Source organism: Trachypithecus francoisi, unplaced genomic scaffold (assembly GCF_009764315.1).
Source record: "Trachypithecus francoisi isolate TF-2019V2 unplaced genomic scaffold, Tfra_2.0 Contig00586, whole genome shotgun sequence".
Classification (NCBI taxonomy): domain Eukaryota; kingdom Metazoa; phylum Chordata; class Mammalia; order Primates; family Cercopithecidae; genus Trachypithecus; species Trachypithecus francoisi.
Window position 1 is genome coordinate 1,908,960 of NW_022680749.1, and position 24,753 is coordinate 1,933,712.

The following is a 24,753-nucleotide window of genomic DNA, read 5'->3' on the forward strand; positions in this document are numbered from 1 at the left end:
ATGTGAGCCGAGGAAATCGATGATGTCATGTACATTGTGTATACATGAATAAAAAAATCTAAAAGAATGCTGTTCTAGTGATTTAACTATAGGTGTACATTTATTTGCTTTTACTTTTTTTTACTGGCCAACATTTACTTTACATTCTTTAAATGGAAACACTACAATTTCTTGTAATTATCCCAATGATTTCTCAAGTGGATGATCTGGTGACTTCTCCTCCCCGAGACAAGGATCAAGCACATGACCCAAATTAGGACAGTCAGGTAATGTGTCCCCAGGGTATGATTCTTAAGCCTAGTGGGTTGTTTTTTTTTGTTTGTTTAAAAAAAAAAAAAAAAGAGGAAGAAGTAGGGTAAAAGAACATAGAAGAACAGAGTTTACTGTTATTTCAACTGCAGTTACCTGCAAGAAAATCAAACATCTGCTGCTTTAAAGACTCTGCAACTTCCTGATTATTTTGTGGTACTGAAAGCCTTCTTTGGACTTCACTTTGATTTAGTGAGCTCCCTCATATCCTTCCAAGAGTTAACTTTTTGTTTCAGTTAATCATAATCTCATGATTATAATCAAAGAAAACTAACAAATTAATTGAATATCAACTTTTTTGTTCAGCACAAATTAAGAAATTCTGTTAGAATAATATCTGAGGGGAAAAACTATCTACAAACTGAAGCATTATAGTACTAATAGATGTAGGAGATACAATTTCCATCTTTAAGAATATTAAAATCTAATAAGAATAAAATTATGCTTATAACTAAATGCAATGTAAACTAAGCTCTGGAAAGGTTATTTATAGAAAGAAGTATTTTTAATACACTATAGCATTTCAAAGGAGGATACCTAACAACTGCCTAAAATTATCAAGGAGAAGGAAAAAAAAGAAGACTAGTCTATTTTACATTATGGAAAACAAAAATTAACAATTTTATTCTAAGCCACAAACTTAATTAAAACACCTTTTTCACAATTGTATATTTATTTTTGGTTGACTATTACAAACTATCCTACATAATTAGATATATAGCAAACATAATAAATTTCAAAATTCATGATACAGTATTGTTATAAATCACATTATAGCTGTTTCTCTTTTGTGAAAAGAACTAAATGATCATGGCTTTTTAAAATAAATAAATAAATGTATAAATTCTTTTAAGTCTAAACAATGTTTTTGAGTTTTTGTTTGTGTGCTGGTTGTGAAGTATTCTGGAATTTAGTATTGTATAGTCATTAATTTTCATATAAATAAATATCATTTAATTAAAATATTATAATTAAGTATAATCATCTCTCCCCATTATGTTCAGGTTATATAATAATATTTTGGGTTATGAATAGACCCTTTTTCCACAAACCACTTAATAACTGATACAGGCCACTGAATCAAAGGAGCTTTCATAGGAACAATTTGGTATTTGAATCTTAAACTTATATGCACAAAATATACATGTAAGTATGTATATGAATATACACATGATATTTTTAAGAATTGTTGGCCAAGCATGGTGGCTCATGTCTGTATTCCCAGAACTTTGAGAGACTGAGGTGGGCGAATTACCTGAGGTCGGGAGTTTGAGACCAGCCTCACCAACATGGACAAATCCCGTCTCTACTGAAAAAAACACAAAAAATTAGCTGGCCACGGTGGCACATGCCTGTAGTCACAGCTGCTCAGGAGGCTGCAGGAGAATCGCTTGAACCCAAGAGGCAGAGGTTGTGGTGAGCCAAGATTGCGCCATTGCATTCTAGCTTGGGCAACAAGAGTCAAACTCCATCTAAAAAAAAAAGAATTGTTAGTACTTATTAATCAGACATATGAACACACCTAAATAAATACCTGACTTACAAAAGAAAGCCCCTTAGCTTTCAGTAAACCAGGGCCAAATAAAGTTATTCTTCTATAGACTATACCACCAAATTACTTCCCTAGTCATAGACTTTTTAAGGATATGGTGAAAAATTCACTACGTATTAAAATGTATTTATCAATTAAAAAATGGATTAGTGTAGTATTGTTTGAAAAAAAATGAGTAATCTGATAACCCAAAATCATGAGTTTAAGTCTTAAAGTTCTACCTGTAATAGAGTCCATGTATTTTATAATATCCTTCTTTATTCTTCAAGACTTTGTAAAGTTTGTAGGTTTGCGTGCATACATGCATATGTGTGTGTGTGTGTGTGTGTGTCTGTGAGGGTTTTGGGATTGTGTATGTACACACACAATTACAGCCACAAAATTGCTTGCTCGCAATATCTATCAATGATAATAAAATTGAGAGAAGAGTAAAATAAAACCAAATAACCATGTTAGATTATTAAGAGCCTTATATTTTATGCTAAATGGTTTGATATAAATTGTTTATGTTTTGAAGATTATATATTTTATATTTTATCTCACATAGTAGTAACCAGAGTAGCTAACACTGGCAGTCCCTCAAAAGTTACAATGAATGTTTACAAAGAAACAATTAAATGATAGAATGTACATATGAATGGTGGTTGGTTTAACATTTGCTTCAGTGTATCCTATTTGTATTTTGTAATGTCTCTGTTAAATGTACATATGAGACCGGGCGCAGTGACTCACACCTGTAATCCCAGCACTTTGGGAGGCCGAGGCGGGCGGATCACAAGATCAGGAGATGGAAACCATCCTGGCTAATGCGGTGAAACCCTGTCCCTACTAAAAACACAAAAAAATAGCTGAGTGTGGTGGTGAGCCCCTGTAGTCCCAGCTACTCGGGAGACGGAGGCAGGAGAATGGTGTGAACCCAGGAGGTGGAGCTTGCAGTGAGCCAAAATTGTGCCACTGCACTCCAGCCTGGGCCTCGGAGCCAGACTCCATCTCAAAAAAAAAAAAAAAAAAAAAATTTACATATGAATGGTGGTTGTTGGGTTAACATTTGATTTCATGTATCCCATTTGTATATTTTGTAATATCTTTGTTATATCAGAATGCAGGACACAATAGAAAGACATGACAGGGGAGCAGATGATGTTTAATCACTCAGGTGAGACAACAACAGACTTAAGTATATGGGCAGCTGTGGAGCTGAGAGAAAAATGACTATATATATATATATATATATAATGCACAATATATATTTATTATGCATTAATTTACCTGCTTATGAGGCTGACATGTAGGATTTGGTTACCATCCAGATATGAAGTTAGGGTTGGGAGGTAAGGGAAGAGATCATGACAAAGTTCTTGTTCTTTGCAAATTGTATAACATTTTAAATGACTCATCCCATTTAAAGAAGAAAATATACATCATCAGTATTTTTCTGAGACTTCTGTCATTCTAAGAGTTCTGAAAAGAAATAGCACATGTGAATTGTATTTATTTCTGAATGAAAGAGGAAATAAGTGATTGGAAAGGTGATATATTCTAAAATTCCTCTTTTATTTTTAAATTTAGAGCTGTTAGCATTTTTTATTCTAGAGATAAAATTGGTCTGCTACTAAACTAAAAATGATTTCATTTTGGATGAATTCTGATTGGCTGACTAGGGTACAAGTCAGAGCCCTGGCACTGCAGGATAGATAAGCATAATCTACTATTAGCCCTACTTCCCTGCTGGTTCTCTTCTCTGTTGAGCTAGCATGGTTTTCCTCTTGATTCTACCTCTTCCAGGTCACAGATGACAAATAGAGAAAAACTGAATGAGTATCAGCAGGATAGGAGCAAAATCATAGGGTTAACTCCTTGTTCTCTCTGACCTTTCCCAGGGCAACCAAAAAAGCAAACAAACAAACAAAAAAACAGATGATTTCTAAGTTCTTACTAATACAAGCTGTTCATTCATTAGTTTAGTCAACAAATACAAATGTATACCCATGATGTACCCTGCAAGTACACTGGGGTTAATTAGTTAAAATTGTACAGGAGACATTAAACACAGGTAAAACACCAAAATAAGGACATCCTTGATAAATAGCATGTACATTAATTGCCATATATTTGATCACAACTGAAATGCATCAGAAAAGTTGGCTTAGGTAATACATTAGCAATACTTATCTGACTTTATTTTTTTTTATGAAATGAATAGCCACTTATTTTCCTTTTATTTGGTTTATAAGTTATTTTTATACATTACATTGTTTTGTAAAAGGTCATTTTTGGACTAGTGACAAGTACCACATTTCTCATTAAAGGTGTAATGATTTGAGGGAGATTCTAAAATTTGATGATGACATGTATCATTTATGGTACATTTACTGTTATTTAAATGGCAAAATGCAGCATTTATGAGTCATAATCTTATCTTTAGCTACATTGTTTTCAGTGAATGTTAGCCTCTGACATTGACAGTTTCCAAGGCATGATAACACTTGTTTTCCATTTGTGGAAATAAACACCTCACCCAAATACTGTTACTTTTAGTCTTAAAATAAAAATGTTATAGTACAATTTTAAGCTAAAGAAATGCCATTGCTGATTTTATACTTAAGAATAAATAAATTTATATTCATATAATAGTTTATGGCAGTTTCTATTATTTCATAACGGGTTTACATATTTGTGTCCCAGTGGTATAACTGGTATTGTGTGTGAAGTGTTTGTGAACAAAAACAGTTGAATTGTTTCATTAAAATTAGCAGGGTGAAATGTTTTAGTGCCAAATTAAATCAAGTAAAATGAATTACCAGGACATTGTAATTAAAAGAAGTAACAGCAACTTAACATTTTTATACCAGAAGCATCATTATCGGGGTCCCCTGAATTTGGGGTACTAGGCATGCCATCTAGAAATGGCTTTTGATTTATTTTCAGTGTTTCCCAGGAAAAGTGCAGCAAGTATTTACTTCAGTGCTTTTTTTCCCCCATGAATAACCACCAATAAAAAAATGTATCATTTCTTGTCCTCCAGGCAATACAGCTAAAGTATACATTGAGATTCAGGATGAAAATAATCATCCCCCAGTGTTTCAGAAAAAATTCTACATCGGAGGTGTATCTGAAGATGCAAGAATGTTTACTTCTGTACTCAAAGTGAAGGTATGAGAAATTATGTTAATATACAGAACTAAAATAAAAGGAAAGCTTGGGTTTTGCAGATAAGCTGTAACCCTATAGTTTGCATTAACTGCATGCTTATGCTGTATAAATAAAAGCCTGAAACTTGGAGCTATATTAGTTTAGTTATCTAAACTCAATACAGATTATATCAGGTAAGTACTTAGCAACTTTTTGAGTTTTATTTTACTATGAAAATGGTATCAAAATATTTATGATGTTTTACATTGAATAAGATGTTGAAACGTATATATTTTCTTAGTGGTTTGTATTCCTCCAGTAGGATAACTCAAAAGATTCTCAAAATGGAATCTCTAATGACAAATATTAAATTACCACTTCTAGTAGAAGAAATAGTGTAATAAATTAAGTAATTATTTTTTTCTGAAATAAATGTTTGAACTTTAAATGCTGATTGAGTGAAAGTAAAAAAAATAATGCTACCAATTTTAGTACTTTACTAAAAGTTACAAAGATCTTGATGTCTCAGAAAATGTTGGCTTGCTTGGAATTTCAAAAATGCAGTATCTAATACCAAAGTTGTAAATTTTCAAATTTTTTCTTTATTTATCAAATGTTTATTACTAATGACTATAATTGTTTATAATCAAATGTTTATGACTATTTCGAATCAACTGTGCATTACTAATGTTTTATTATTAAGAAAAAATTTTAAAGATTGCATTTTACTGAGGAAAAAGTTTAGATGCTAAACATTTTGGATTCTCAATTGCAGAGTTAATTTTGGACAGCATTTCAATGGTTAACTTGTATATAGCTGTAAATTGCACATAAAACCTAAACATCTGTGGCAAATCTAGCTTTTGATTGCCTCTAGTTTTGCACATGAGTAATTGCCTTTATTTTCCTATTACCAGGAGCATCATGATTAGAGCTCTTCTTACGTGTAGTTTTATCACCTATCAAACACTCCCAGTAAGAAAAAAATTCAACCTAATTGTGTTGGGCTTGCAAAATAGCTCTTCCACTATGCCAAGTACAGACCCCTGATCTGAATCAGCAGTTTAACTAAAAGTAGTCCACAAATCTGTCACTCATTATATTTAATTTATGTTGTTATCCACAAGTAAGCATCCTTTGTAGCTGATTTTTCTCATTTTGTATTTTAATCTCATTAACTCTTAATTGATTTAGTTCTATCATTTAGTCAAATATGTTTGAGTACCTATAATGTGCTAAACACTGTCCTAGAAGTTGGATATAGAGCAATTGAAAAAGCAAACAATCAAAGTTTCCACCTGAGTAATGCAGGCAAACTAGTTGAAGAAATGAATAGATCGGTAAGTTATGTAGTGATAAATTCTAAGGGGAAAAAAAAGGTTGACAAGGGAAGAATGAGAGTGGTGCTATTTTAGATAATAAAGTCAAGATAGTTCTTTTGGGATAAAACTGAAACAGTTACCTGAATAAAGCAAAAGATCACAACTTGTGGATTCTTAAGTGAGCAGCATTCTGGGATTTCTTTGTAAAGCTCTAAAGGTAGACAGGGAGCTGGAGGCTAGTGTGAATGAAAAAGTCTGATAGGAAATGAGATCAGAAATGTACCTGGGGCTAGAATATGGTATTTGTCCTAGGTGTGTTGGAAAGAAAGCTTTTGAATGATTTAAACAGTTATGACATAATCCAATATAAAAAGATTATTATAGATGTTGTGCAGGTAGGATGTCGGGAATGGGTAACACAGTGTTTTGGACAAGTAGAGTTAAATGCATGACAAGTCCAGGCAAAATTTGACAGTAGGTTGAATGATGTTGATAGGCTAGAGACCTTGAGAAGGGGGTTAAAATATAGAACATATAGGATTTGCTGATGAATTATACAGGGGACATTAGGAAAAATCAAGAATGACTTGGTGGTTTTTGTCCTAAACAGATCCCCATATCTCCTCCACTGCCTATTGTGATGGCAGTAATCAAGGTTCATGAGGCTTTTTCAGTACAAAAACCTAATTCTTGGCAAGGCAGTTACAAATGCTGACCTAGACTTGAGAGCGAAAAAAGGGGTCAAGATGAAATCACCCAGAAAATGGGTTTGACAAAAAAAAAATACAAAGACTAAGCTTTGGGAACTTCAGCACTTACAGATCAGGAGAAGAAGGGTGTGGGGATACTGAGATGTTGCTACCATGAGGTGGCAGGAATACGGGGAAAATGCAAGGCCCCTGAACCATGGAAAGAACAAGACTGATAAAAGAGAATTATTGACTGTCAAATGCTACTGTGATTAGAATGTCATTGTGGATTTTTACATCACCACTTATGCTACTAATCCTATAGTGTGATGTAGGAAAAAAAGATAAGCCAAATGTTAAACTAGTCCACTAATAAAGGAGATTACTCAAAAGGCATGTGATGACTATAACAAGGAAATTTAATGGGTGGCATTATCTGATGTCATTCACTTCAGAGGAATTGGTACTGAGTGTCAAAGGAGTCAGAAGGATGCTTGCCCTGTACTCCTAGGCTCTGTGCTATGTAAATTATGGGAGTCACTACTGGGAGATCTACAGAAAGCAGCATCTTTTGTCAAGGAAGGGTATAGGGAGAAAGAAGGAATCAAAAAGTATAGGTAACACTAAGAGGGAAAGTTGAATATTTAGGGGATTTTGTTGATGATGGACTGTGATTTCCAAGGAATTCTGAGGAAAGTTTGGTAGTAGGGTAAAAGTCCAGTGAGAGACTGAGTCTTAATAAGGTGCGTAAAGACATTGCATTGAAAGAAGCATCTGGGTGGGGAGATATGCCCTCTACAGTATGCATGGACTTCTTGTGATGAGGTATATACAGTGATGGGAGTGATTGTGTCTCCAGACTACTGAGAACTCTAAGGAACCCACCCCCTCCTTCAAACAATCAGTGGGTTATTCAGGATAGGGAAAGGGGTCCTTTCTAGGAAACCAACTTCATGCAATATAATATACTAGGTACTTTATACAAGAGTCAGAGAAAGAAGGGAGAGAGAGAGGCAGAGAGAGAGGGGGAGAGAGAGAGACAGAGAGAGAAAAAAAAAGTTTAGTAATGTGTTGATGCAAGCATATGCTATAATAAAGTCAAGTAGGAGAGCACAAATTGTCATGTGAATTCAAAGGAAGAAAACATTTCAGTTGGTGAATGAACATAAAGGTTTCCTGGAGGATGAAGAATTTAAGACTAGCACTGTTACATATAGAACTAAGAGTGGAACTGCTGACTCACAGAGTGTATGTCCATATCCATCTGTAGGAGATACGGCCAAAAGATACTACCAAGGAGTTTTCAAAAGTGATTTTTGACAGTTTTACAGTCTATGTAACAGAAACGTATACATATATTCACCAGAAGACTTGTACAAGAGTGTTCAGAGCAACATTATTGGTATATTGGAAAGACCAAACGTGTATCAGTAAAATGGATTAATAAAAAAAAAAAAAAAAAAAAAAAAAAAAAAAAAAGAAAAAAAGACTAGCACTGAAGGGTGGTTACATTTTTTTTTTTTTCCAAAGTGAAACCTATATGATGAAGACAGTCTAAGTAGACGAAACAAACTAAGCAAGCCAAAACCCAGAAGAAGCAAAGTGCAGAGCATATTTGAGTGATAGGAGGCAAGGGATTTAGGAGGGGATGGGAGTAATAAATCCTTAATGTTTAACAATTCCACTTGCTGCCTTTAGCCTTGAAGCCTAGAATCTTCTCCTTTCCAGAATTTAATCACAGCATGAGTTAAGCAGTTCATCTCATTTTATACTTAGAGCAACAAAAATATTAATGGAAACAGCACTGAATCAGGGCCAGCTCATCTGTGGTGTTTGAAGGAAGGAAAGATGATTTTAAAAATGGGAAGTAGCCCATGATTGTGAAAGAGGTGTTTCTACCAATTGCTATACAATATTAGGTAATGGTAGATCATCTATCATGTTAGCAAGTTTGTTTTTTTGTTTTGTTTTGTTTTGTTTTGTTTAGTCCATGACATAATGCAGAATGATAAAAGTTAAATGTAAATATGTACTTTGTGTAAGAAGGGAAAGAAGAATTGTTACATAGAATAGGATTGACAAAGTAAGAGAAGACTTTGAAATAGCAATGAATAGGGCTATACTAGCTTATAAGATGAGTAGTGAATTTGGGGCATTATTTTTAAAATATGCTACAGGTAAAATGACACAATAAAACCATTGTAGAAATGAAATATCCAATATAAGTAATAATATGGTAAAAAACAGTTGTACATCTGCTCTGAAGGGGTATACCTAATATACTTAAAAACTTGTTCTTAGTTCATTTTTTAAAGAAAATATATACTATGTTCCTACCCTGTACTGAAAATATGGAAGCAGACAAAATACACTCTCTCTTCCCTTACAGAAGCCACATTCTAGTAAACTAGACCCCTCCCCCCAAAAAAGTAAATAAATAAAAACATATGTTATCATTAAATCTAGATGGACAAAATACCTAATATAGTTTCAGTTCACATTTACACTATACTGAGTGGAAAATAATATAATTATCTGAAATTTAGGTGAAGGTAAGTTTTAAATTATTCTGTTTGTACCACTGAGTTAATTTAAGTGAAGTCTCCTTGGATTTTATGTACTCACTTTATCTGAGTATAGTAGACACCATTAGTTGGCCATTTCTCCTTCCTCATGCTTTAACAGAAGTTCAGTTTTATTTAGGCATTATTTTTGGGGATCATGTACTTCAGGGGAAGGGAAGCCTATTCCAGGGTGGTGAAAAATGACTGGTCAGAGCCAATCATTCCTGTCCCGTTATCTTTGCAAATGATTGGTTTGCACGTCGATATGTGAGTCATTTTTGAGCAGTTATTGTTAAGGGAGGTCTCCTGAGGATTTTCTAGGACAAAGACATATAAAGACATGTAGATATTGGATTTCGGGCTCAATAATTTGAATGCTCATGTCACATTTAAGTACATGAATTATATCAAAAGTGCACAGAACAAAAAAAGTTATCTGAGAAATTCTATATTTACTATGGTTTCATGCTGGGTATCTATGTCACAACTGGTTCTTCCAAGTTGACTTTTGTTAGTGACAAGTCATCAGTCATTTTAATTATGAGGAGTGCAAAAGGAAAATCCAATGGTAATTTTTTTCTTTAGTCTTTAATCCAAGTAGTTAACATCAGTTCAAATGTCACTTTTAGTATATACTTAAAATAATTGATAGTAAGGACTTGATAAGGTATTTGTACACCTATGTTCATAGAAGTGCTATTTACAACAACTGAAAAGTAGAAACAACCCATACGGGGCCGGGCGCGGTGGCTCACGCCTGTAATCCCAGCACTTTGTGAGGCTGAGGTGGGCAGATCATGAGGTCAGGAGATCAAGACCATCCTGGCTAACACGGTGAAACTCTGTCTCTACTAAAAATACAAAAAAAAAAAAAAAAATCCTTGTGAGGTGGCTGGCGCCTGTAGTCCCAGCTACTCGGGAGGCTGAGGCAGGAGAATGGCGTGAACCCAGGAGGCGGAGCTTGCAGTGAGCTGAGATCGCGCCACTGCACTCCAGTCTGGGCGACAGAGTGAGACTCCGTCTCAAAAAAAAAAAAAAAAAAATCCATATGTTCATCTATAGATGAACGTATAAACAAAATGTGATATACACATATAATGAAATATTATTTAGTCCTAAAGGGAAATAACTTCTAACACATGTTACATTATGGATTAATGAGGACATAATGCTCTGTGAAATAACCTAGACATGGACAAATATTGTATGACTCTCCTTACATGAGGTTCCTAGAGTAGGCAAATTCATAAAGACAGAAAGCAGAATGTTGGCTGCCAGGGATTAGGGGTGGAGTGGGGGGAGGTAAATGGGAAGCTATTGTTTAATGGCTACTCTGTTGCCATTTGGGAAGAAGAAGACGTTTTGAGCATGAATGGCAGTGATATTTGCAGAACAATGTGAATACATTTAATGTCACTGAACTGTACACTGAAAAGTGGTTGGAATACTAAGTTTTGTGTTATGTGCATTTTACCACAATAAAGAAAAATTTCCAAGAGGAGAGAAAGCATCACTTTTATTGAAAGAATGTGAAAACTTATTTTTCAAGCTATTTTTAATTGGTATTCATTCTTTTGAAGCTCTTATGAATGGGAAGCTTATGTCCAAATTCAGAAGTAAGGATTTATATTAGTCAATTTATTTTTCTTGACTATGTACTGTGTTTTTAAGCATTTTGTTTCATAAGACACCAGTTGCAACAGTATGGCAGTGATGCGCATTGTGGGAACATGCTAATCCTCTCAACCTACCAGGAGACCATATCAGAATCTGCATTACCTTGTAAGTTGAAAAAGCCTCCCCACAATTCTGAGTCCTCCTTCTCTAGGGCAGGCCAGTAGTTGAACATCATTAACTGAAATGTCCTACACCAGCGGTCCCCAACCTTTTGGCATCAGGGACCGGTTTTGTGGAAAACAATTTTTTCACAGACAGGAGTGGGGAGGGGAGGGTTTGGGGATGATTGAAGTGCATCACATTTATTGTGCACTTTATTTATATTATTATTACATTGTAATATATAATGAAATAATGATAAAACTCACCATAATGTAGAATCAGTGGAAGCCTGATCTTGTTTTTCTGAAACTAGGTGGTCCCATCTGGGTGTGATGAGAGACAACGACAGATCATCAGGCATTAGGTTTCATAAGGAATGTGCAACCTGGAACACTCGCATGCGCAGCTCATGATAGGGTTTGTGCTCCTATAAGAACCGGATGCTGCCACTGGTCTGACAGGAGGCAGAGCTCAGGAGGTTATGTGAGCTATGAAGAGTAGCTATTATTACAGATGAAGCTTCACTCAGTCACCCACCACTCACTTCCTGCTGCGTGGCCCGGTTCTTAACAGGTCACGGACCGGTAGTTGTCCGTGGCCTGAGGGTTGGGGACCCCTGTCCTACACTAATGAAAAATGACTGATGAATATGGTTACATCAGAATAGCAAACTGCTGCAACAAGGGTGTTATAAATGACTGAGTGAAGCAATATGTTAAAAGCAAATACTTGCAACATCTATTAAAAAAATATATCTCAAAGTAGCAGTATCCAGAACATAGAAAGAACTGTAAAAAAGCAACTGTGTAGTCAACAGAAAAATAGAAAAAATGATGAATATTTGTAATATTTGTAATTTTTTGTGTGAAGTAGGAAAGTTTTAGCTAGGCCTTTGAACATTAACTTTTTGTTTCTCCTGGGCTTTGAAGAAATGTTAATGGATAAATATTCCCTAATTCATAATAATAACTGTGATTTAGTTGTCATTATTATTTTTCTGAGAACTGTGAAATGCCATTTATTTATTTTAGCCTACACTATTTAAATAAATAAATAAAATGAAGAATAAATACAATAATATCAATTAAAATAAAACAAGTAAATTAAAACATTGATTTATGCAGTAGATGCAGTTATTTCTTTTTTTTTTGAGACAGAGTCTCGCTCTGTCACCCGGGCTGGAGTGCAGTGGCCGGATCTCAGCTCACTGCAATCTCTGCCTTCCGGGTTTACGCCATTCTCCTGCCTCAGCCTCCCGAGTAGCTGGCACTACAGGCGCCCACCACCTCGCCCGGCTAGTTTTTTGTATTTTTTAGTGGAGACGGGGTTTCACCGTGTTAGCCAGGATGGTCTCGATCTCCTGACTTCGTGATCTGCCCGTCTCAGCCTCCCAAAGTGCTGGGATTACAGGCCCGAGCCACCGCGCCCGGCTGATGCAGTTATTTCTTACTGCACTTTTGGGAAAATTGAAGCTGAGTAAGGCTGGATAACTTTCCCAGTATTACTCAGTCAAATACCCAGTGAAGTTGGAATTTAAAGTTAGGTCTACCTTAGTTCACGAATTTTTCTTGTAATCTCTTACATTGCTTCCCAGGAGAAATGAGGAGTAGAATCCTGCTATAAAATAAGAGAACATACTAATTTTCTGTGAAAAATTAGGAGACAAGTAGAAAGGCAACAAATTTATTTTCAACTGGAGATGACCTGTGTAAATTGTGATACCTGCTGTTAAGGTAACAAGTAAGATTTGATTTTAAAAACACTTTTCAAATTGTTAACTAATTTTTTCAGTTGATTGCATGTTGTCTTAACTGCAACAATAGCATTTATTGCAAATACGGGGAGATGTTAAATGTGATCAAGATTAATTTTAAAAAATTCTGAATTATGTAGATATTTTCCAGAAGTTAATGCAGTAAGAATTAATCTCATTCTTTACAAGTTGCAAATGTGGAAAAACAGTGTCAGAAAAATTCAGTTATAATGTTGATTTGATCTCTACTGAAGGTTAAAAAGATTTTGAACATTGTATTTTTGAATTATTAAAGATGCCAAATTTAAGAAATTTATGGACTAAAAGAAAATAATATTGTGAAAAAGCAGCAAGAAAAAAAGACATCACTTAATGGCTGATAGTTTATTACATTTTCAAAATAAGCACAAATGGTGATGAGAGGTTTCGGCAGAGTGATGCCGTAGTAGCAAAAGTTATAGAAATGCACAAGGTTAACAATGTAGGGTAATACATAATGTTTTTAGACAGAGGTTACAGCTCCTGGGGGCTCCTGGTCTGTAACCCTATACTTGTTCACTTGGGTCTTAGGCAAAACATCTCCAGCACATTTCTGAATTTTTAATGTATTTCTCCCAAGTAGCATCTCTTTAATTTACAGAGAACACTGCATCACAGGAGCAATAAGTAACCTTCCCAACATGTGCAGCTAGTTGGGAGTGAGGCTACAATTTATAGCCTGGCATTCTGCTTCCAAGACCAAGCTCAACCATGTTTCCAGTGGAAGAGCACTGGACTGACATTCTAATCACTCCGATTCAGTTCTGGGTGTGCTCTTATCTCTCTGTGAGACTTTATGCTCCATCACTCTGCGCCACAGATGTCTTCTTACATAAATACTGCTTTAGAAGCAGGTTCTCTTTTAAAATCTTTAAGCTGATGGTTTGCTTATTTATATGTTATTTACTATAACAATGTCAAGTGTCCTGTGACAACTGTTACACTTGAGAACCACATTTTAGAGGTCAAACAGCATAGATTGCTTAGTTCTGAAATCCAAATCACCATTTATGTTTTACACTATTTGTGGTTTATGTTACTTAAAAGCTAGTGAGTTATTTTGTGACAATTTTCTTCCTAGTTACATACAGAACAGATGTAAACAAGAACCAGCCCGAAGTAAAGGTCCCATAAAACACTAATTTTGGTTCCCCATTGCCAAGTATGAGGAACCTCTCTCATGGTTTCAAGGGACAGGTGTTTTCAGAAGGTCGTACTAATCACTGGTTTCCTTCCATCTATGGCCATACCACCCTCAATGCGCCCAATCTCGTCTGGTTTCCTTCATGTTTTGGCACAGTATTTGACCTTGTATGGTTTGTACTTTGAACTAAGCAAACACATGTAGGTGCCTGAGGGTGCATTGCCTTCTTGACTATGACCCTGTAACTGAATCACCATATGTCTAGTTTAGCACTTAAACCAATTAGGCTGTTATCATTTATCTGCATGCATGATTCTCCTACTGGAATTTAAATTTCATGTAAGCAGACAGTATGCTTTCCCACCAACTTAAAGACATTACATATTGTGCTTAACATTTCAAATTGATGTTTGTTTAAAATTTTATTTATTGATTTTAATTTAGTTTAACTTTATTTTATTTCAATAGTTTTTGGGTACAACAAACCCCCATGACACAAGTTTACCTATGTAGCAAACCTGCACTTGTACTCCTGGATTTTAAAAAAAAGTTTAGCAGAAAAGTATTTTGGGGAGAACAAGTGGTTTTTGGTTACATGGATGAGTTCTTTAGTGAAGATTTCTGAGATTTTGGTGCACCTGTCATCTGAGTAGCACACACTGTACCCAATCTGTAGTCTTTTATCCCTTACCCTCCTCCCACTCTGTCCCCCGAGTCCCCAAAGTTCATTATATTATTCTTATGCCTTTGCATCCTCATAGCTTAGCTCCCAGTTACAGATAAGAACATACAGTATTTGGTTTTCCATTCCTGAGTTACTTCACTTAGAATAATGACCTCCAGCTCCATCCAGGTTGCTGTAAATGCCATTATTTCAGTTGTTTTTATGGCTGATTAGTATTCAATGGTGTATATATACTACATTTTCTTTATCCACTCATTGGTTGATGGGTATTTAGGCTGGTTCCAGAGTTTTTGAATTGAATTGCACTGCTATAAACATGTGTGCAAGTACCTTTTTCATATGACTTCTTAAAATTTTATTTATTTATTTTTACATATACTCATGTCTTTTAACCTACTTAACACATGTTGCATGAATAATCATTTCAAATTCATAAAGTATATTTGACATTAAACTCTTTTGGGTTGATTACAACATAGAATAACATCACCCTGGACTTCCCTATGGATTTCACTTCTTGCCAAATTAGAAGCTCAGACTTGATAATAGCTTTATGAATGTTATGCATATGTCATAGTTTTACATTTATTTAGCCTCACTGGTGATGTCAGATGTGAATCTTTTTTTTTTTTTTCTGAACAACTGGACTATTTTTGGTACACGATCGCAGGCTATATTGCACTTAATATTTTCCCTTTTTTTTCCACTGAGTCTCAAAGTCAAATATTTGATCCATCTTTACCAATTTTAGAATATGAATGCAATACAAATTGTGGTATACTGACTTTCTCTGATTTCCTTTATGTATTTTACATTTATTTATTCTCTGTCATCTTTTCTTTCAATTATTTTTAGATTGTATCTTGTATATTTTTAGAAAATCCTTCACATTTATTTTGAAATTCTGTGGAGCAGATGCACACAGATGATTACGAAAAATCTATTCTGTTTCTACACTGTATTCTGTATTTTATTTTTAAATAATATATCGTTGTTAACTACAGTCACCATATTGTATAATATATCCCTTATTCTTCCTATATAATTGAAACTTTATATTCTGTTTCAAATACTCTAATCCTGCATTTTCCTCTATACAAGCTGAGAATCATGAAAAACATTACCAGTTCCTGATACATAGCATTTCTCCTTATTAATCTGAACAAGTAAAACATTCTTTTTATGACTTTTTAATATAAGTGGACAAGATGAAGTCTATTTTTGTAGACATAAGTTGAGTATACAATGAAATAATTCTGCATATGTTTTACTCTTTTTCTTTCTTCACCCTTTCCACACAAATCAGTTTTTTATTGTAGAAGGGACATCAAAAGTATCATTCTCCTAGCAGACAATCTATGCCTGTTAATTTGAGTGTAATTTAATTAAAAATGTATTTAATTTTTATTACTTATAATAGAAATAGGACGACTTTTCCCAGGCTATAATTGTCTGAAGAATGAGGAAAGTTTGCATATTTCAAAATAGATGAGGCCAGGCTCGATGGCTCACAGCTGTAATCCCAGCACTTTGGGAGGCCTAGGCGGGTAGATCACGAGGTCAGGAGTTATTCAAGACCAGCCTGGCCAAGATGGTGAAACCCAGTGTCTGCTAAAAACGACAAAAAATTAACCAGGTACAGTGGCAGGCACCTGTAATCCCAGCTACTCGGGAGGCTGAGGCAGGAGAATTGCTTGAACCTGGGCGGCTGAGTTGTAGTGAGCCAAGATGCCGCCACTGCACTCCAGCCTGAGTGACAGAGTGAGACTCTGTCTAAAAAAAAAAAAAAAAAAAAAAACACACACACACACACAGATGAAAAGCAATTCTGATAGCTGGAAGCTGTTTTTTTGTTTGTTTTGGTTTTCTTTTTGTTTGTTTTCATTTTGTTTTTATGGAGTGTTGCTCTGTCACTCAGGCTGGAGGGCAGTGGCTGCCTCAGCATCCCAAGTAGCTGAGATTACAGACTCAAGCCACCACACCCAACTAATTTTTTTTGTTTTTTCTTGTATTTTTATTAGAAACAGGGTTTCACCATGTTAGCCAGACTGGTCTCGAACACCTGACCTCAGGCAATCTGCCCGCCTCGGCCTCCCAAAGTGCTGGGATTACAGGCAGGAGCCACCACGACCAGCCTGGAGACGTTTTTAAACTAGAGAATTTAAGTACTTTTTTATGAATTTGAAGAGCCGTTGGACATGATACATGAAAACAAAGTAGTTTATTTGGTAAATAGCCAAATCATTTTGCCTTTCCTAAACTTGCTGGTGGCTCATATATTTTAAAATTTGAGTGCACTCTAGCAGTATTAGAATTTTATTCAATGCCTGCATATCTCTCAGATGATTAAATGTGTAACAATTCAGGGCATGGGTATGGAATACTATTTTTGGAGGTAAGCTTGCATTTGCTTTTAGGAGGTTTTATAAGTTTTAGAGTAGTGATGATTGTGTGTACTCCCCTATATTATGTTTCAAAGGCCATATCCTCCATCATCTGTAGAGACCTGTCAGGAATATTGACATTCGGTTCTCCCTTTGAAAACATCAGAATTTTTCTGAAAGTGAAGGCTGCATTGCAAGGCACAATCCAGAAGATAAATTGGGCAAATAAAAACTACTTTTGTCTGAAGATGTCCTGTAATTTCTTGAACCTCCATTTAACTTTGTGCTATACAGACCAGACATGGGAGATCTATAACATAAATATAAGAAAAAAATGAGGAAAATGAGTTTTTAAAAATGGTTTATTCATACTTCTATAAGTGTATCATAGTTTTGAATTGTCTATTAATATTTCCAATAATAACGGTAAAATACAAGAGTTCCTTAAAATGCGTTATGAGGAAAGTTTACTTCCAAATAACCCATAAGAAATAAATGATTCTTCCTAGTAGTTTCAATTAATTTACCTTAAGGGAAACCAGCAGGCCTGGAGAGAGATTTTATGCATAAAGAGAATACAATTTGCACTGGTTAGTTGTAAGTTACTGAAAATCTGAAAATTGCAGAGACTTTATAACATTTTTTTCTTTTTTCTTTTTTCTTCAAAAACAGGCAATGAAATGCCTGGATTCACAAAAATGCATTCTAGTGAACAAAAATAATATCTAAACTAGGCATCCCCATCAAGTTGATCTAGAAACTTTATTTGGTAACCACACTAGTTTTTATAAACATAATTATCTCTTTAATAATGTTTCATTTTACTTGTTTCCAGGATTTTTCCCCCTAGACATTTATGGTCTCTTAGAATCAGAGTAATCTAGAAAAGGACAAAAGTCACCGAGGCTCATAGTAATTTGAAAGACTATCACCACCTGAAGCCAATAGACCCCAAGATATGTTGAATGCTGATATCAAAATAATTTTTTTGTTCTTTTTTTTGGGACAGTGTCTCACTCTGTCACCCAAGCTGGACATGCAGTAGTGCAATCTCAGCTCACTTCAACCTCTGCTTCTGGGTTCAAGCAATTCTCCTGCCTCAGCCTCCCAAGCAGCTGGGACTACAGCCATGTGCCACCATGCCTGGCTAATTTTTTGTATTTTTGGTAGAGATGGTGTTTCACCATGTTATCCAGGATGGTCTCGATCGCCTGACCTTGTGATCTGCCTGCCTCAGCCTTCCAAAGTGCTGGGATTACAGGCATGAGCCGCTGTGCCCAGACTAAAAGAATATTTTTGATGTATTTTTTTTTATTACAAACTGCATATGTAATGCAACCTGCATATGCAAAATCACACAAATTCTAAGTGTGCAGCTACATAAGTATTTACGAAGTGAACACGGTAGTGTAACCAGAGCCCAGGTCAAGAAATAGAACATTACCAGTTCCTGCTCCACATCCCCATAAGAATAACTAGTCTGACTTCTAACCATAAATATGTTTTTCTTGTTTATGAAATTTTTATAGACTTAGGAGAATTGTATTTTTTGTTTGGATTCATTTTCTCACACTATGTTTGTGAGATTCATCTGTGTTATTATTGCAGGTGGTAATAATTGATTCATTTTCATTGCTCTAGAGAATTTCATTGTGCAAATATACTACAGTTAATATATCCTATATACTGTCCATGTAAGTTGTTTGGGGTTTCTTAATATTACAAATATACTGAGGAGTAGAAATTCTAGGTAAGGGGATATTCATAAGTTCAGACTTAATAGATAATATCAAACTGTTTTCCAAAATATTTTACTGATTTATTTCCCCTCAGTAATATCTGAGAACTTCAGTTGCTTCACAATTTGATTTTGTCTTATTTTTTTTAGTCATTGTGATGAACATGTGGTGGTTTGTTGTTCATTTACAATTCCCTAGTAGTTAAAATAGGCAAATGTCTCTTCATATATTTTTTGCCAATATTTGTATCCTCTTTATGTGGTGACTATTTTGATCTCTTTCTAACGTTTTTCTCTGGAGATTCTGTTGTTTGTTTTGTTTTCTCATTAAGTCTTTAGAATTCTTTATATACTCTGGATTGCAGATCTTTATTCAATATATGTATTGGATATATCATCTCCCAAGGTATGGCTTGCATTTTCACCCCATTTATTATGCTTTTTCATGAGCAGAAAATTTTAATACAATTTAATTTATTATTTTTTCATGTTGAGCAACTTTTTGTCTTGTTTAAAAGCCCTTTGAGTAACACAAAAACATGAAGATGTTTTTGTTTATTTCCAACATTTTTGTTTCATATTTTATGTTTAGATTTACAGTCCATATGGAATTTTTGTGTGTGTTTGGAGTGATGTAGAAGATCAAGTTTTTTAAAAAATTTCTCCTATGGATATTTAATTGACCAGCATCATTTTCTAAAGAGACCATTTTTTTCTCCACTGTACTGACGTTTTCTCCCTGTTCTAAGTCATATGGTCATGGATATAAAGGCTGATTTCTGAATACTTTATTCTGTTTCATTGACCTGTTTGTCTTTGCATCATTCTGCTATCTGAATTACTATAGTTTTATACTATCTCATAGTATAAGTCTCCTGCTTATTTTTTTTGTCTTCAAAATTTGTTGGCTTCTCTTGACTCTCTCTGTGTGCTCATTACCAAATAAGATTTAGAATCAGCTTATCAATTTACACAGGTTATAAGTATATTTAACTTAACTACTAGGGAATTGAAAGCGAACCACAAGAAACCACCACATGTTCATCACAATGACTAAAAAAAAAAAAAAAAAAAAAAAATTCAGACACAATCAAATTGTGAAGTGACTGAAGTTCTCAGATATTCCTAAGGGGATATAAATTAGTAAAACATTTTGGAAAACAGTTTGGTATTATCTATCTATTAAGTCTAAACTTATATATATCCCCTTACCTAGAATTTCTTCTCCTATGTAATTTGTAATACAAATTAGTAATATTAAGAAACCTAAAACAACTTATATGGAAAATATATATATATATATATGTAATATGTTGTAATGTTTATTTGTATCCAATTGGTCTACAGATACATATTAAGGAGAATGTCAGCTATACAATATTGAGCAGAGATGAACATATTTTTGGTCAGTATTTGAACAAACCAGCAAAATCTCTTCTTCTCTGAAGAACAACTGCAGGAGTGGGTTGGGTTACAGGTTGGAGAAAAATATAATAGCATTTTTTTAAACTATTCTCTTATTTCTTACAACCCATGGTGTATGGCACTGCCAAATTAAGGTGTAGATATCAAATTATTGTAGTATTTCTGTAGTTTTTAATGACTGTTTTCTTTTTTTGAAGATCCTATATTCTTTTATTACTTATGAGGTTTTTTTTGCCTTTTTTTTTTTTTTTTTTTGGAAAAAAAAAAAAAGTGTGGCTCTGTCGACCCAGGCTGGATGGAGTATAGTGGCACCATCTCAACTCACTGCAAGCTCCACCTCCCAGGTTCATGCCATTCTCCTGCCTCTGCCTCCCGAGTAGCTGGGACTACAGGCGTCCACCACCATGCCCGGCTAATTTTTTATATTTTTCGGTAGAGATGGGGTTTCACCACATTAGCCAGGATGGTCTCGATCTCCTGACCTCATGATCCGCCCACCTCGGCCTCCCAAAGTGCTGGGATTACAGGCGTGAGCCACCGCACCCGGCCTGTTTCATGAGTTTTAAAAAAGGCAGGGAAGAGAATTGAATTATCATGAGAGTACTGTGATATACTGTAGGAAACAAAGAAGAAACGTGGAGCTGTAGAGACATATTTTAAAAATGTACATTGCATTTCTAAAAATGTTTAACAAGCTTGAAATTTAAAAAAATGGAAAAAGGTTATTCAGCTTTCTGTTAATTTTAAGTTACTCTTCATGGAAGATAAAATAATTCTGACAAAAGGGGAGAAGCTAGTATTTTTCTTATCGGTTATCAAAGTTTATTCCATCTAACTATTAGTCTTCTCTTAAAGTTAAGGAATTCTCGATATTTAATGTGTGGTAAAACAACGCCACATAGTGTTCTTGTCATTTATAGCAAGAAAGCATGTTTTAGGAAGATGAAATACTGTATTACACATGGTAGTAGCTGAGAGGTGCCAATAATCAAATACGTAAGGTTGGATCTGAAAGGTTGGTAGGGAGAATGAAAATCAGTATGAACTAGTGTATGTGTTGACTTTAGTTCTTGGTTTCAGAATCCAGGATTATGAGCTACTATAGTATCATTTGGACCTGAAAAAAATTATGTAATCATGCCAACATGTCAAAAACAGATTCATAAATCCTTCAAAAACATAAGCACAGACACAGTCCTTGCAGATGTTTTAGAAACATGGCATTGATAAAGAGCCCAAACGGGGCAATAAAAATAAGTGAAAGGGAACAGTCTGCATCTTAGAAAAGGCAGTTGGAGGGATTTAGACACTCAGCAGAGAACAAATATCATAGGAAAAAATAAACAGTGTGGCTTCCAGACCTAGAAGGCCCTGGCAGTGAACTCTGAACATATTCACTTTGAGATTAAGTAACATTTGAATAGGGCAAGACCAGTTGATACTGAAACAGCCTCTTTTGAGGAAGGGGCTCTTTTTGGGCTAACTATTCTGGTTCAGAGCGAAGGTAAGAGTGTAAGATGAACCTGAGCCCAAAGGTGCCAAAAAAAAAGAAAAAAAAAAAAAATGAGGCATACCTGTGGGCAGGAAATGACTAGCAGCTCCTGCTCCAAAAACATGAAGACATGATAGGAATTGCTACAAGAACATTTTATCTAAGTCAATGTTGATTAAAGTTTAATCAAATGTTATGGGTATGCTAAATCCGAAGACTGTGGAAAAAAAGGTTAATGAATATAATATATAAAGGATATAAAAATAAAGTTTTGATATATTTAAGTCTAACTGTTTTCCAAAAGCATAAAGAGAAAGACAAATGTGAGGTTTTATTTAACCATGAGTGGGCTGTGTAACCAGGAGTGGATAGGTTTCTTACTTTCTGTAAGCAGCAGGTCTGCAGAGTGAGGACAACACTATCTAATGAATTTTATATGAATATAAATGAGAAAATGCACATAAAGCACTGAGCACTGTTTGTTGCTCTCTCTGAAATCTCTCAATAGACATTCTCTAAATAGACATTCTCTCAATAGATCTCTCAATAGTCATTGTTACCTATGTTACCTGAGTTCTTTTTACCTATAAGATAATAGTAATCTCAAAATCAAAATGTTTCAAACTCAGCATACACAGTGCATATATGTTATTAAAAACACAGTTTTATTGAATGCACAGCGATATTTCTTTGCCCTTGAAACTGAATACTGGGCCTCTCTTTCCAGAATTCACCTTCAGCATTAGTATAGAATGCTAATTTGTCTTCTTAATAGTAGAATAAGGAATAATTATAAGAAGCTGAATACAACTAATAGATTCCTCCATTAAGTCACGACCAGATGAGTTCTCTTTGAGATACAACTAAGTGTATTATTTTCATGAGAATATTATTCCACTGAGGAATACTCAAAAAGTAACTTTTCTAAATCCTTGTATATTTTAAATGAGATAGTTGGTTCTCTTATATGAATACTGACCAAATTAAAATGTCTGAGGCATAAATGAGTAGTATTATCTTAACACCATGTTATAAAGTATTTCTGTATAGAATTTTCTCGTTGTCAATGGTTATAGCTTGATATTTTTCTTTCTGGGAGTATGGTAAGCTTAAGAAAAAACAAATAATCTCTATATGTCCAGGTATGAAGTCCAGAGAAACAAACCCTAATAGCACAGGTGGAAACACTTCAAACAGTCTTCAAGCAGTATCAGTATCAATGTATCCAGAGAACAGTTTTTAAAAGAATATTTCTTTCTTTTTTTGTTTTAAAAAAAAAGGCATATTGAAGGTTTTTTGGTCCTCGTCATACCACAGCATATCATAAAATTGAGTGAGATTATATTATAGTATTATATATTATATTGAGTGAGATTATATTATATTATAGCAGATGTATATAATATATGTCTGCTAAGTGGAAATAAATCTTGAAGTTCTCTTAATTAAAGAAGAAAAAAATGGAAAAGGCAATGAAATGTATTAAATAAGTTTTCTTTAGAAGGAAGGAGCACAATCCATATGAAAAATAAGCCCAGCCTGGGAAAGGCCAGCAAGTTGAGAATGTTTATAGAGAGCCCATAAATACCCCATTCTATATAGATATGGTGAAAATTGCCATTTTTCAAAGTATTAATAGAAAGTTCTGAATGTCAGAAAATTTATTTTTCATTATTAAAGAATGAATTACCTATAAAATATTGAACAACAAAGCAGTTCTTTCTCTGGCATTAATGAATCACAGCATGACACGTTATCTTTTCTGGCACCTCTTGAGAGTATTAATGGTATATTATGTTAGTAATCATCATGAAAATTAGGGGTAACTAATGAGAAAAGAAAAATAATACAATGAGAATGTGTATCTCACCTACATTTATAAGGGTCTGATTAGCATTAAGTGCAATTAAAACATTGAATTATCTTTCAACATGAAATTTAATGAAGTAGCATCACTATTAAGGATACAAGCAACTCTATGTCCTGTCATTGTTTGTCTTCTGCTTTGTCCTGAAAAAGAGGTGTAGAGATAAAGTTGCTTGTCTTAATGTAATTCCTGCTGGACTTAACAGTGTGTACACAGAAGGAAAAACGTGAGAAATATTATATTGCAATTTTTAATGAAAGCTGTCTGTTCAGGACAGGTGTTATCTCTTTCTGAACCAAGGAACCTGATAATAATCTTCAGCCCACCACATTCTTTTCTCAGTACAATCAGTTTTTTGACAAACTCTACATGGGGCTTGGAGTCAGATTATATATTCTGCTCACCCGCTGTGTGATTTGGGATCATTAATTTAATCTTCTATGGTTTAGAAATGGAACCCAAGGAATGACTTTTATTCTTTCTAACTACCAGAATTAAGAAATGTTTATGATACCCTCTTTGTAAAGGGTGTAGAGCAGAGCAGGACACTGAGTCAACTTTCAGATGATTTCTTACATTTCCCAGATGTTCCTCAAATATAGTCTTCTGTTCCTTACTCCTTTTCAGTACGAAACTCAACCTGCATTTAATCACCTCGGTAGATGTCAGTGTCAGCCCCTGAAGATTTGGCTGAAGAACAATTTGGATTACAGCAAGTTGGCCAAAGGCAAGTCAGTTAAAGATAGATTGAGCGGTGCTATTTTTTGGCCAAATCAAATCAAAACAAACAAGTTTTCTACAAAAATAGGCCGGGCGCAGTGGCTCACATCTGTAATCCGAGAACTTTGGGATGCCGAGGTAGGCAGATCACCTGAGGTC

General features: G+C 34.6%; 1 protein-coding gene across 16 annotated transcripts in view; it reads left to right on the forward strand.

Moving 5' to 3' along the window:
• Window positions 1–24,753, forward strand: part of PCDH15 (protocadherin related 15) — a 1,849,154-nt gene that overhangs the window by 1,742,928 nt on the left and 81,473 nt on the right. For all 16 annotated transcript variants that reach the window (XM_033215155.1, XM_033215225.1, XM_033215195.1 and 13 more), the window contains one exon: window positions 4,887–5,014. In XM_033215155.1, coding sequence (XP_033071046.1) covers window positions 4,887–5,014 — 128 coding nt within the window. The remainder of the gene's footprint in view (window positions 1–4,886; window positions 5,015–24,753) is intronic.